The sequence below is a fragment of the Rhea americana genome, unplaced genomic scaffold (genome assembly GCF_003343005.1).
Source record: "Rhea americana isolate MKP2758 unplaced genomic scaffold, rheAme1 scaffold_14, whole genome shotgun sequence".
Classification (NCBI taxonomy): domain Eukaryota; kingdom Metazoa; phylum Chordata; class Aves; order Rheiformes; family Rheidae; genus Rhea; species Rhea americana.
Window position 1 is genome coordinate 1038986 of NW_028185483.1, and position 15161 is coordinate 1054146.

Below are 15161 nucleotides of genomic sequence, written 5' to 3' on the forward strand. Positions count from 1 at the left end.
TTTTTTTTTTAAACTGTGCTATAACAGTTAAGGTTGATGAGCAGTGTTGAGGATGTGCTGATATAAACACAGATGATTGCCAAAGCATGGCACCAGCCTTGTTAAATGTATGTTTACATGATGGTGTAATGTGGTTTCTGCATTTATCTAGCTGCAGGCTGTTTCCTGGCTTCTCAAGTTTGATACAAACATTCAATTAACTGCTGTTTCTTGTTTACCTTTACCTATAACAAGCTTACTGTTCTTAAAAGCATCATTGTCAAGTTATTGTGCATGGATCGTAAATGAATGAAGTTTCAAAGTCATCAAAAACCTGGGGTTAAATATTTTTAGCCACCAGGGAGACTCTTGAGACAATAGAATTGCAGGTATGTTACTAGTACAGGTAAAACTTGTGAATTTTGTACACTTCAGGCTGAGGAAGTGACATCTTCAGACCTCTGTATAGTTGAACAGGAGACATGATGTGTTAGATGAGATCTTTAGGTATATTTGTGTGCGTAATGCAAATAAGTAGAATTAATAATTTACGCTTGCTTCATTCCCTCTCTAGTCCTTTCGCGCAATGATCTCTCCAGGTCGGGCAAAAACAGTCAGTGTTGACCCCTGCAAAATACACGTATTGATGCCTAATCATTTACGACGTAAAGGGCGTCCCACCTGCGTATCCCGTAGAGGCGACCGGCTCCTGAGCGCCGATAGGCAGTAGCCGTGGAGGAGCTGGGGAGCCTGCCTTTTAGTTTTGCCGTAGCCTGTGCTGCGTAGGCTAGTAGAGGAGAGTCTGACAGAGGCTGGTGAGTTAACAGCTTGTCTTGATCGTTTCCTTTCTATTGTTACCCTGCAAATATGTTCATTTATTGATATGGTTCATCTGTGGTTATCAGTTAGCTGCATTTTATCTGCTACGGGTTCGTATGGAGGTGCGTTGCATCGTACGGCTTTTTGTGTGTGCTTGCCTTTGAACCGTACTCAGGCATTCTGTGTATTTTGTATTTAATTTGTGTCATATTTCTTATTTCATATTATAACACCTATTTTGGAACCAGTACCTGTTCTTAGGGACATTAACTTTAAAAGCAAGATCAGACCATTTTTCTATTAGCATCTCAAATTTGGTGAGGGCACTGTGTCCTTTGAATATGTGACTGAACATAAGTGAATGACAGATTCTGATAATCAGCCGTGATTACTGCAGACAAGGGAAAGGAGTATCTAGAGAGCTCTAACTTGAAACTCATATATGGAAACTATCTTTGGATTGTCTTTCTGAGAAGCCCAGAAAAAAAAAAAACGCTTGCTTAATGTTACCTGCTTTTTCATGTGATCACTGGTTAGCACCACGGTGACCTTTTGAAATATCAAAAATAATTTCTGTGTTGTGACAACTATAAGATCAGAAATATTGTGGAAAAATTGGAGTTAAAAGTTTGTCTCTCAAAAATAAGTCCAGATGCTTTCAACCTTTTCTTCCATTTTACAGGAACGATTTATATAGTTATGTGTTTTTATGCCCAAGTTTTTCAACTAGGCTGTAAGAAATATGAGAAAAGAAATTTTAGTCAACTATTCTTCTGGCTGCAGCCACTGAAGTTAATGTAACTAGCTAAGCTGGCTTTTTGTTCTTTGTTCTTTTGCCAAGTAAGAACTTGGTTGAAATCTCTCTTCAAAATTCTATTGCTTGCTCAAACGCAGACATAATGTGCATAATGAGGGCTAAAACTGACAGGACGCGTCTTTCACCAGAGTAATGAACACCAAATGATCAGTTTGAAACGAACTGTAAAAATATAATTATCATTCATTGTTCCATACCTTTTGCAATAAAAAGCATAAAATGAATTTTGCAATAAAATGTGTCCCATCTGCAACATCGTAGGACAAAAGCTGATATGTCACAGGTCAAAATCATGCTTAGCAATTCATACAAGTAGCTGGTAATTAAGAATGAAGTTATGAAGCTGAAAAAATAGCGTTTAGTACTTAGATGTCAGATTTAACAACTTAACTAAAAAAAAAAAAGAGCACAAAAAGTATAGAAGAAGCAGTCTCATTTTTCTCCCCTTATTTTGCCTTCCATTGGACAAACCAGTGTCTCTGCAGTGGCTGAAGCCCTAGGTTAACTCTTGTTACAGCAAGTAGCAGAAGTTTGGTAATCACGTGGTTATTAAAGAATAACTAATGAATTGAAGATTAATTGTTTTTAGGGTTACGTAGAAGGAATGAATGATGAAATATAGACATAAAGAGAATATCACATGCAAGTACTGATGGTCAGACTGTTCTGAGCAGGTAATTATTCTGATGTTACCTAACACTATTTATTTGGGGGAAAAATACTAATTGCATCTAGACTTTCAGAGTTTCTCAATATTAGATGCATTTTCTCCAAAATATATTTTGGTTTTGGTGGAGAAATATAGCTGACTCTTCAAATTCTAAATATTATCTTTGTGAGGAGATTGGGGTGCCTGAGGGCTGGGACTTCTTGCCTATCTAACTGCTGTTTGAGTTTATTGTTTGTCTGCTTGATAGTCCTTTGGTGTAGACCATAACCCTATACGATGATTCATAACAATATTCAAAACAACAGTTTTCCAGCGTCGTTTTGCTTGGCTTTTCTGATCACTTTAGTCGCGTGGGTAGGGCCGCTGGGTCGGGAGCGGCTGGCCTGTAAGCCCTGAGCGAGGTGCGAGTGCCGCGGGGCGCCCGGAGCGCCTTCCGCGTCTCACGGGCGGCGAGGCCACGCGGGAAGCGGAGGGGTTGGGGTGCGGTACCGAGCCGGAGCTGCTGGAGCAGATGTCACGCGGTTGTCATGTAGCTGAGCGAAACGTCCCGTCGCAGTGGCCAAGAGGAACCTGCTGGGCTCTGGGCTCGTCATCTCCCATCTGTGACCCCTCCCAGACCTTTTGTGGCTCTTAATGATGAGGAGATTTTAGCAGGTGCTTATGCGGTCAGGAAGATGGGTCAGGCTCTGTTCTTGCTGTGTATTTTTCCCTTGCTGTGAGATCCCCTGTGCAGTGCACCCGAAGCCCATTCTGCAGGCAGAAAACACAAGCAGGAATTACTAATTCTTGATGGAGCCCGGACTGCTGGCTTCACCTGTGCTTAGTAACAGGGAAGAAAAGGAAACCCATATGTTCGAGTGATCTATAGGTTTCTTCCTGTGTTTGGATAGCTCCTTCCTCACTCATTTGTATTATCAAGCTGAAACGAGAGGGACAATTCTACAGGGAGTTTGCTTGCAATACTGCTGAAAAGCCGTCTTAAATCATTCAGGAAGCTGATAGATTGATGTCGTCCCTGAAGAGGCTGAGTTATAAAAAGCCTCTTGGCTGTGTGGTTGGGACCATATGGGGACAGGAGTGTGTTATTTGCTGGTGCAATGTCATGATCTTGCTCTTGCTGGAGCAGGGCTTAATTCCTAATACAGCCAAATTCTGCCATGTTCTCATTCCGAGCAACAACTGTACTGAAAACTAATTATTTAAGTATGTGAAAGCAGAACTGAGGAGAGTAATTGCTAATGTATGCATTGTATTTTAAAACTAGGCTGTTGGCAGCCCGATTTCTATGTAAACAGACTAATGTATTTCAAAAATTACCTAGGAATTAAGAGAAACTCCAAGGAAGTTGAGGGGGAAGAAGAGAAAGAAAAATAAGAGGCCATTTTCCGGTTGAAATGCAGAAGAGAGGTGAAATAGTTTTGAAGAAAGAAAAAAAAGCATTCAAGTAGTATGAGTGACAGTTTTTGGTTTAAGTCGGTAGGAAATGCACTGTGAGAAAGAAGATTACCTTGGGAAAAAATAAAAGCTGTATTGACAATGAAGTGCATAAAAGGCAGAATTGTATTAAACATTGTTAAAAAGTCAGCTGCTTATAATCAGAAACAGTCTCAAAGCTTAAAAAAAATATTTCAGGCTGTTGCTAGGTCTAAATTAAGCTTTTTATAGGCAATAAATGAACAAGAAACAACTAAAGCTTAGACAGAATATGGTTGAAAAGATGCAGCATTGTTATGAAAAGCAAGATATCTTTATGCTTGACATACAGATTATATAGCCTGTGTAATTATATGCGTTATTGCGTCTTGGATAGCTGAAACACAAAGGTCTTGACTGTTAGAATTTCTGGAACACCCACACTCCAATGGATTTTTGTTTGGAAGAGAGATTTTAATTCGTTTTGGAGATTGTGGAAGCTCCTGTCAAGGACCACAAACTTAGGCCGGTAGGCACTGTATAAAAGTGAAAGGAAGATGGACCTTATTCCAGAAAATTGTCATCCTTTAGGAGAAAATAGACAACCTGTAACAAACGACCGTCACGGATACAACCGTGCTGTCCTCTTTCCAGACCAGAAATCTTATCCTCCCTTTGCATTGCTTACTACACTCCTACCCTCTCCTGTGATGCAGGTGGACAGCGCTACCAATTACTCTTGGCATTGTGCTTTCATGGCAGTAGAAATTAAGTAATTACTATTTTATTAATGTATGGAATCATCTAATAAATGTCATTATTTTAATGCCTGTTCCAGGGAGATGTTTAGGGTGAGAATGGAGAGTCAGTTGGTGTATTAATCTTATTGAAGGTCCATTTCAGCTTAAGAGACACTTGAACACTAAATACGGAAATGCGTGCATGGTCTTTATTCTGCCTTGCTCTGTAATGCACTTTCCCCTGCGCTATTGACAGTTATGCGTACACTTAATTGCCTTGTAATCTAGGGATTTTGGTGCAGGAATATTAGACAAGAAATCCTAACGTGGAATTATAATGTGATTTATACATAGTAGCTGTGTAGCATTTTGTATGTTTTTAGTACTGCAGAGTAACAGTGATTCTGACATAAGCATAGTCTCGCTGTGGTTTAACCATAACCCTGAAATGGAAGAAAGCAGGCAGAGCGTACTGACTGCTAAGGTTTCTTCTGGTGGCAGCCTCTGTGCTTTTGTGCCTAGTCACATCTTTCCCGTAGCCTTCCATGTTCACAACCCTTTGCTCACGTAAACGTAAGATGAATTTATTGCGATCTCCCAATTTCTTGCACTCTTCCTATTTTCCATCTTGTTCTTAAAGGGATCAAAGTTGTTGGTTTCATCAGAGAAGAAAGTCTTCGTTTTCAAAAATGCAATTGCTGCTTCAAAAACAACGTGACTGATTTAGGGAAGAGTGGTGGCTATCATAAAGAAAAATATCACTCTTCTTGCTCAAGATAACCTCTCTGGATGAGATGAAAGGGGTACTTTGAAACAGGCAGGATTTTAGAATGAAGTTTTCTGTCCTGGAATATTCTTGAGCTACTGCTGTTTGAAAATCTGTAATTTGGAACATATAATGGAAAGATGAGCATCAACATCTCCTTATATGTTTTTAAAAAATAAAATGTTTACTCCTTTGAAGACCATGGCATTAGGATTTAGCTCACTGTCCTAGTTTTAAAATGTGTAGGATTATATGTAGGAGCATAGGATTTCAATGAGCTTAAATTTATATGGTAACACTTGAGTTCAAGCTATCAAAGTAGTGGGTCACAAAATGAAATTATCTAATAAATGTAACCATTTCTTAGTAAATTTATTTTTCAGTTATTTTAGTCACATAATCTAATAGGTGATTTTAATCTTGAATTTTTCAGAATGGCATTCTCAAATGGGAGCATTGCTAAAGTTCTTGAGACACAACTGCATAAAACCTAAATTATTTTAATTTCTATTTTTAAGTCCTCAGCTGAAGTCATTATTTCCTAAGTAAAACTGCTTGCATACATGATGAGGTGCAGAAAAGAAGCTGTTACCTTTGAAAGTCTGCTCAGCAAATGTTAACGTGTCTAGTGTGCTACAGTATTTAGAGTGTTTGTTTTAGAGATACCTTAAGTGAGGGCTTTCATGGGAAGAACTGCCAGCAGTCAGAATTCCCTGATTTTAATATTTCAGGCAATTGAAGAGCCATTATCTGTGCAAATATTTTTTTAGTTAAACAGGGCACCCTGCAGCTCTATAACTCCTCAAAGAGCTCTATGCTTGGTGCTATTAGGGGATTGCTCTTGCTTTTCTGCGTAATTATTGGATTTTTTTTGTTTCCTATGGCAACACAGAGACTGGATAAAAATGTTTATTAGTGGTCTGCATGTTCCTCAGCATGGCAGTAAATACCTGGTTTATTGACAAGATATCGATGCCTTGTCTCAGACAGCTGTGTTTGAATCCCTGTCCATTAAATATGTGATTGAATCATCTGATGGAAGACTCTTCAGCAGACACTCGCTCGCTGAGTCTTTAGCAATAAGCACTGGTGTTAGTTCTGTGCAAAATTAACTGCTGCAAACTCTCAGCATGAGAAACAAATCTGTGTGCTGAAGAGCTTTCAGGCCAAGCAAGAAAGGAAGGCACAAAGCATGTAAAGGCAGCTTGCCATGTGTAATGAATATTGAAGGAAATTAAATGATCGTGAAATAATAAAGAGGGATTAAACTGTCAGCTGCATTGTGAATGTCAAGTCTATTTTTCTTCCTTTGTAGTATGTTGGCCACTTCCTGGTCTGAACATCTAGACCTGTAGTCTGTAATAGGTAAGAATACAGTTTTGCAATCTGCAACCTACTTGTGACAACAAATATCAATAAATAAATTTATAAGGACTGGATGCCTTAGTCAAGGAGATGAAATCTCTTTTGCAGTATTGAAAGTATCTTATTTTTAAGCTTAGAAGTAATTTAAGGCACAGAGAGCACAGTGATGTGGCTGGTACCTAAAGGTGACAGTGGGGCTCAGTGCAGAGGTTTATTCACAAATAAATGCATGTGCACATGTGTATTCCAGATGTGTTTTTCAGAAATGGGGTAAAATCGTAGCAAAAATGCTACCAAATTTCATATATGAATATTGTGTGTAGATTTTTATGAAATTTTTAGCTTAGACTGTTTTCCTGAAGAATACAGATTTGTGTTGACTAAAATAAAGTAATTTCCTGTTAAATGTTCATGTTGGTTTAATCAGGGTTAGAAGGAATATCCCTCTCAAAAACAAACCCATAGCAACAAACAGGTGTTGGAGTATGAACATTCCTGACATTGAAACACTTATTTTTTTAGATTATGGAGAAAAAATATTTTCCATTCCGAACAACCTCCATTATAGAGTTGTTTCCAGTTTTATATTAAAAAAATTTTCAGAATGCTGGATGACCCAAACTAAAATTTTACTAATCCACCACAGTTAGGTGTCTGCATAGCACCAGAGTATATCCGGCCGACTTCAGGTCTGATTGTAGCTAGTGCAGATGTGTACATCCAGATGCGTATGGGACAGCTTTGGCCTTACCCAAGGCTACTGACGACCGTAAGGAGCATACGCTGCCCTGCGTTGTGCTGTAGCTATTTTTCTGCTGTTTACAGCTATTCAGATACGTGTAAACATGAATTGTAATCACTTCCAGCAGCAACTTCGAGATAAGGTGTGCGAGTAGAAAGCCGTGTCGCTATTTATCGCGTTACTCACGCGTGTCGCTGGACCGTGTTCGCCGCAGACTGGCGGCGAGCATCTCGGCTGAGCAGCCGGCCCCGTGCCCCCGGCCCGCGAAGCAGCGCTGCCTGTTGTTTGCCCCGCTGTACTTCAGGGAAAAACAGGAGAGGGGCTGGGCCTTAGTAGTAACAAAAAAATTCTGAGAACTTCATAGGTCTGAGTTGAAGGGGGGAGGAAGGGGAACAGCTCCAAAACGTTTGCTGGAAGCACCGATTTCTTCACTTCGCTGGTGGGAACTCGCTCGTTCTTAGAATTGAAGCGGAAAAAACATTTTGTTCTCTTTGCTGGTGTTGGTAAAGAAATGTATTGCACTTTTGCAAGTGCCACGCAGCCAGAAGTGAAGGATGGTACAATTCATAAAGTAATGTAAATTGCTTGGTTAATCAGAGTATTAAAAATTAATTTAAAAAAGATCCCCTATGTCTTGGCAAGGTGGAAATAATGATTCTTTATTGGTATCTAATATGGGAAGCTCACTGCTTTGTGCATTTGGAGGTGGTGTGCTTGTTGAATTTAACTAATCCAGGTAAGTTTAGAGTAAAAGTCCGTTTCCCTCCACACACTTAAATTCCATTTGAAGTTTTCAGGACAAAAACTGAAGTCTGACTTTCAAGTCAGAAATGACTCAATATGTTTACATGTGATTAAAACACATTTATAGTTACATAAACTTCTAAGCATATCAAAATAAATATGAAGTAGTTTATTTTACTTTAGAAATAGGCGAGACCTTACTGTCTGGTATTATCAAGTTCCTTAGACAAGATCTAACTTTTGTCTCAGCAAGTTTGTAGTAAAAATGAACTACTAGTAAAGCTGTATTCCAGAGTTTTCCCATTTTTTTACCTAGAAAAAATTTGGCTAGTGAAAGTTGTTATTAGTGAAAGTCTTTTGCAGTGGGGCTAGAATATATACTAATTGCAGAAAACTTTCTTGTGCAGTGTATTTTGTGCAAAATAGCTGTTTACAGTAAAGTATGATCAAGCCAGTCCCAAATGATCTTTAGGATCTCCACTGAGTATTTCAGTGTTGCTGAGATGCACTGATTATAATGTATTCTCTAGCTTAGATGTTCCCTAAAGTATTGTGGGAGAATCCGATCGGGTACATCAGATAAATCCTGGTTTAACTTAAGTCAGAGTCAAAACTCCCATTGACTTAATTGGGACAGGAATTTCAAATTACTGTTTTATGTAAAAGCATATAAAACATTATAATTTAAAGTCATCTAAAAGTGAATCCAGACTATAACTAGTGGTGTTTCAGTAAATCAGGCAGTGGCATCACACTGAGAACTCGGTGCACTGTGAGACAGTTAGAGGAATAAATTTCTTTACAATTTTTCTTTGGCGAAACTTTTAAAATGTGTATGCATGTTAAGTCTCCTCTGTGGGCTGGGAACCGAAGCATTCTGATTTTCTGTTGCTACAGTCAGTCAGTGTTTCTTCCTAGCACTGAGAAAGATTTAACCCTGTAAAATGCAAAAATTATAATCCAATTTTCAGTCACTCTGAAGTCCATGGGAGTTAATAGACAGATGTGATAAGGAATTTCATGCTATACTATGCTGGATTTCACTAATTAGTGGTATTTTGCTCTCCCACTTCCCTGCTGCTTTTCAGCATCTGCTTGGTTTCCTTTCCTGCAAAGCGCGTTCCTCGGTCTCCTGGCCGCCCTGCCTCCCCAGGGCAGACCTGGGCTTCGCCAGGCGCCCGATCCCTCCGCCCGGCCCCGGCTCTCGGCCAGCCTTCGTCCCCAGCCGCTGCTCTGGCAGGCTGCAGGGTTTGTTCCCGCCTTGGTTTCCAGCCCCGGCGCGGAGCAGCCCGCGCGGCGAAGCCCACGTTCGCCTCTGCAGAAGTGACGCTCTGCTGCTTTATAGAGGCCACGCGGCGCCGATCCAGGACAGGAGTTGCTGGAGGCTCTGGCAAGGGACCGCGAAGGGCGCGAGTTTTCCAAACTTGCAAAAACTGCATCCTTGGGATTTTGTAATTTATTGTTTATTCAGTGTCCTAACAGGGCATTAGAAACTTTGCTGTACGAGAGCAGGAAGATGTGTGCTGCAGTGCAGAAAACGCATGAGGTTCAGCCGCTTACGTTCTCCAGAACTTAGCAGGATTTTGAGCTTACATTTAAAAGTCTTTCTGAGCATCCTCAGCATCTGTAGTGTTTCGAGGAAAGGCTTCTTCGCTTCAGAGGGCTCAAGTTAGCAGGCAGAAGGACTTAAAGAGCTGAGCTGAGTGATACGAAAGCCTAAATTTTCTGCCAGTTACACCATAATCAACACACTCTTTAAGCTAAGAGGTAGAGGTGAGAGCGTATTATCAGTACATTTAAAAGGAAACTAGATTCATCATATCATTTCAGAAGGAAGAAGGAAAATGTTTGCATTCATAGAGCAGTCCTTAACCCGTATAATTTATTACCTGAAATTTAGGTTCTTAACATTTAGAAATGAATAGCTAATGCACTGGACAGTACTAACTGTGCTGTAGTGTCTGTAGTCATCGCTTCTAATCTTCACTTTTTTTTTTCATTTCATATTTCTTTCAGGAGATGTTCTTTGGCAATCATTGGTAGTTCCAAGCACTTTAAGAAGGCAGCAACCATCTTAGATTTGGCAAACATAACTGCACTATATTCCTTGTACTCCTGCTGCCTGCCGCCAAGGGTTCCCCCCTCACACCTCTTAAGCAGCATCTATTTTGGCTTGCAGGTGTTGCCTCTCTTCACAAGGTGTTGTCCTCCTACCTGTGTCTGTGTTACGATCTGGGTATGATCATACCTGTGACGGTCTGCCCCTGGCCACATCCTAACGAAGGTTGTTTTAATAGGTAGGTTACCGGAGAGGCTGGGGATGGCAGCTGGTATTTGCTTTCCAGCCGCTGAAGCCTTGTGCTCGGGTGGTGATGGTCTCGTGGGTGCCCGGCACCATGTCTCCACCGGCTGTCACCTTGTTGGGTGCAGCACCCGGACGGGGCGCAAGCTGGTGTGCGGTGCAGGACGTGGGGAAAGGGGCACAGGGCAGAGCATAGGTTTCGGTTTCTAAGCATCTTCCAGCTGTTTGTCCGGCTTTTGCTGCATTTTGGGTTTTGTCCTTGGGTTGACTTCCAAGCCCAGGCTTGGACGGAGGAGCTTGGGATTTCCTGCAGGCTCCAGGGAAGGACTTAGTTTTTCTTTCTATTTTTTTTCCCTTTGGTGTTTTGCGTGTCAAATGCTTTTGCAGATGGCACGCAGAGTGGCGGTTTTCTAGGAAGATGGCTTAATTAAATCCAAAGGCTTGTAATCACAGGCTTTGGCAGCATACACTGTGGAAATGCAGTGTAAATGGTGCATACAAATTTTAATGAATTGACCTCTAACTGTAATTAAGGGAAAAGATTAATTGTCTTTTCCTAGCTGCTACAAATTATTTACGTTATGGTTTTATATGGATGGCTAATAAAGTATAGGAAGGAAGTCGAAAAACAGAGTATAGGAATAGGTCATCTGTACTTTTTAACTGAATACAGGTTTGAATTTATGAAAGCCTGGTATGGATTTCAGCTCCTACCTTGCTAGACTTTTGGGGAAATTCAAGCCCTGTAACTTGATAAGAAATGCTTTTAGAGAAGATTTTTTGTAGCAAAGACCAGAATATGTGTGTGTGTGTGCGTGTTCGTTTTTTTTTTTTTTTTGGGGGGGGGGATTAGAATTACTTTTTTCATTTTTTAGAATTGCTGTGAGAGTATAGTATAACCTAACACAAATTAAGATGGAAAGCAATTTTCTCTGTAGTTCTAATCTGCTAAATTTCTAGGCTGTTTGCTTTTTGGGGTTTTGCTTGCCATAGTTCAGTGCTCTCATACTTCATGGAGCTCCATAACTTTTATATACAAACCTGTGTATAAGTTTCTTCTATCATCTTTAGCAAATGCAAATTCCAAAATGCTTTTTCCTATCATTTTCTTTTATAAAATATGTTGTTAACTTTAAACAGAAATGTTTGTTTTAACATATTTTCTTCCCCTTTTAAGGTTAAATTACAAAAATCCCACCCTGTTTTGAAGTTGATAAAAGTTCCAGAAATGGAGATGTTAATCTCTAAGAGGCTCTAATTAACATCGCAAGCAAAATGTTCTTCTTACGTTGATCTTAAAGGAAATTCTATGAATATCTTTTTTTCTGCTTAAACATACAGTTTAATATCGCTTAATATAGTGCTAACTAAATAGCATGATACACTTTTTTTGTTTTGTTTTTTAAATAAATGCAGTGTGGCGTTACTAATGATGTCTTTGGAAATTTGATCTAAAGGCCATAACTAAGAAAATACAACTTTCGCATAGTTTTCAGGACATTTTTGAAATCAAAATGGACTGACAGGAAAAGCATAGCTGTATATGTTTATATTAATATCTGTTTACATTCAAAAGGAATGATCTGTTTTTCAGATACGGCTTTGGATACCTGTCATAAAGGTACATCTTTTACAAGATCTATGGATCTCATGGGATTTCTGTCCTTTTCTAACAATATTTCTTATATATCTCGTCTAAAACACAGACTCTTCCCCTGAATGAAAACATAATGTGGATGTGAATACTTCTTAGTCTATCCCAGGTTTATTAAATTTATTTTTGTATGGTGCTGAAAGATAATTATTTGAAGGTAAAAGCTAGAAAAACCTTAAAGATAAAAGAAATATTGTTGAAGTTATGAGAAGTCATGTTTTGCACAGGTCCTGCTCCAAGGGAGAGGAAGTAGGAAGTGGCTGAGTTCCAGGTGATACTTTTATTTTAAACAGACTAGTACTATAAAAGTAGAGAGAGTACAAAAGGAAGATAAAAGAAGAGAAATTTCATGTTCAGAAAGCAAGCACAACTGGAGCAAATGATAATTTATATTTAAACGTATGTACTTTTCAGGTAGCTTAAAATGTGACTTAGGTAGAAAGAAACAGGATGAAATTCTCTTGAAATTGTTTAAAAAAGCATTTTTATAGAAATGCTGTATATGGGTAGGTAGTTTATGCGAGATGCGTTGACCGGTGGCTACATATGGTTAGGATAAGCACAGTGAGTCTAGCATAAGGATTTAGTTGCTGTCGCTTCTTTGACTGTTGCTACTGGTCATGGGACGCTACTGGAAGAAGGACGAGGCTTGTAGGATTCCCATTCCTGCCTGCTGAGGCTATTCCTAAAGAAAAGCATCACTGAAATTCTCCCACAAAGTCTCTTGTGGGAGAAAAGAGGGTTTGGTGAAAGCTCAGGCAACTGTTTAACGCAACCATCTTGATCGGTTCTCAGCAAGAGAGGAAAGCTGGCTCTGAGACTGCAGCTCCCGGTTGCACGGGGGCTTTGCTTTTCCTGCAGCCTCTGATTTCCTGGTCCGTTCCTGGTGAACGGTGCCTGCGGGCAGCCAGCAGCTCACCTCCGGGTCGGTAGCGCGTAAAGCGGCGAGCGCGGGCTCGGAGTGGTGGCAGAGCCTGTTTCGTGTGTGTGCGTGCTTCTGGCAAAGCAGTTCACGTATCCAAACCACAAACACGAAGCGGTTCGACTGCCCTGCGAGCAGGACTCCAGCTGCCCTGCAAGGCTCCATCGCCTCCCGAATTGCAGCCCCCAGGAGGCTTTCAGCCTTCGTCCCCTTCCAGGCTCGCCCATCTCTCCCCTGGCTGTGCGAAAGTCGTTACCAGATGAAAGCGGTTCCCTTTTTCCCAATTCACCTTTCCCTGCCACATACCCAATTCAATTTTCCTATTGCTTAGGTGTTGCATAAAATGTGTAAAAATAGCGTACGTTCCTCTGAATGAGCGTGTGTTCGCTGTATGAAGGAAGCCGAAGTTCTCCTTTCGGTGCTTGCGAAGGGGAAGGGTTTTGCTCTCGGAGCGCGTCGGCTCCTGCTTCCCGGGTTCCTGGGGGTCCGGCGAAGGAGCGAGAAAGAGAGAGAACGACCTTCAGTTTCGAATAAATCCGTTTGTTTTCCAGAGCAGCCAGCGAACGAGCAGGTGCGTTAGCTGTGCGGCGGCTCTGCCGCGGCCGGAGCGCTGTCCGCGGGCGAGGTGCCGGGGGCGCGAAACGCCGGCTGAGCCAGGGCTCCCGCGAGCGCGGGAGGGATGTGGTCCGCGTCACCGCCCTCGCCCCGCGAGGACAGCTTCCTCGGGAAAACTCCGCAACCTGTTTGGCTAAAGCTAGCTGAGAGGAAAAGAAGTGACTTATCAAAGCGATTAAAATTTAGAAGGGTTTTTTGGGGGGGGTCTAAAGTGCAAAAAAATAAATGTCACTTTCAATATTTTTCCAAAGGAATAAGGAAAAAAAATAAATAAAAAAGATGACCAAGAGCCCGGTATCTCACCTGCCCTCGAGTCATGATAGAGTTGTTTTTCCAGGCACATCTTTTCTCTTGGATCAGACGTTTACCTCAGAAAGCAATTTCTTGAAAAATTGGCCAACACTAATTATGCCTGACAGCTGGGAATACATTAAAATTATTTTGAAAATTGCCTTTTTATTTTGGTGTCTTAATTGGAGAGATGTCTATTAGCTCTATTTTTCTCAACAATGAATTATGGTACACTCTCCTTGTCATTTTAGTATAATTTTTGAATGTTTATAAAGTACTTTGAGATTTTGTAAATGGCTTTTGAGTAATAACATTAATTTTGGCAATGTATTAAATACTTTCAAAAATAAAATGAGCTAATTGGGTGTAAAACATGAATCAAATCAATTAAACATAGTATTCCTTTTCTTTTCTAGTGAACAAACACAAGCCCTGGATTGAGACATCCTACCATGGGATCATAACGGAAAACAACGACACTGTGATCCTGGATCCTCCCCTCGTTGCTTTAGATAAAGATGCACCCGTTCCCTTTGCAGGTAGGCACGTACCACTAAGAGCAGCATTTGAGTTTATGGACTACATTATAGTTATTCGCATTTGTGAGGAATTTATTGTTGATTTACTTATTATTTGTAATTATACTTTAATATTTATTATCATTATGTAATCGAAAGGATCTGCTCAGAGGTTGCATCTGAGTTCTGTGGGCTTGACCATTGGCCCATGGAGCTCTAAATGAGATGTCTTTACGATCAGTCTGCTCGCTTGTTGTGAAGCAGAAGTGATTATAAACAGCATACTGCAGCAAGCTTGTGCTATCACCATGTTTTTTTAATGAAAACACTGGAATTTTATAATGAACTTTGAATTCACCTTAATGGAAACTTAACATTACAATTGCCTAAAGTAATAATACATGGCTAATTTTACTTAGTAGTAACAGCCCTTGCTTCCTCTGTTCCTATTCCTGTCTCTCACTGAAACCTGGCTTTCGATGAATTAGGTGATGACTACTTAATTTTGCTCAAATAGTATAATACTGTGTTAATACTTTAAAACTGTCAGGACTTGGACAGAAAATTTGATGGAAGTTTTGAAGACATTTGCTAAGATTGCTGTACGATAGATGTATGCCACATAGAAGATTTACCTATATTAAGTCTATTTTTCCTGACACTTAGTCTGTCGTGTTACAAGCAACTTGGGCAGAAAAAGTACTTTTACACTCCAGACAGGCTTTCTGTGTAATTCCTTGCTCCATTAAAAGTATATTTTTTCAAAAAGAATAGAAAAGTAAGACTTGAGCTGCCTGAAGATCC

At 40.3% G+C, this 15161-nt stretch overlaps 1 protein-coding gene across 1 annotated transcript in view; it reads left to right on the forward strand.

The window, feature by feature from the left end:
* The window catches only part of CLSTN2 (calsyntenin 2), a 422996-nt gene that overhangs the window by 186701 nt on the left and 221134 nt on the right, over positions 1-15161 (forward strand). Inside the window, exon 4 of the mRNA XM_085298685.1 lies at positions 14256-14378. Within this exon, the coding sequence (XP_085154811.1) occupies positions 14256-14378 (123 nt within the window). The remainder of the gene's footprint in view (positions 1-14255; positions 14379-15161) is intronic.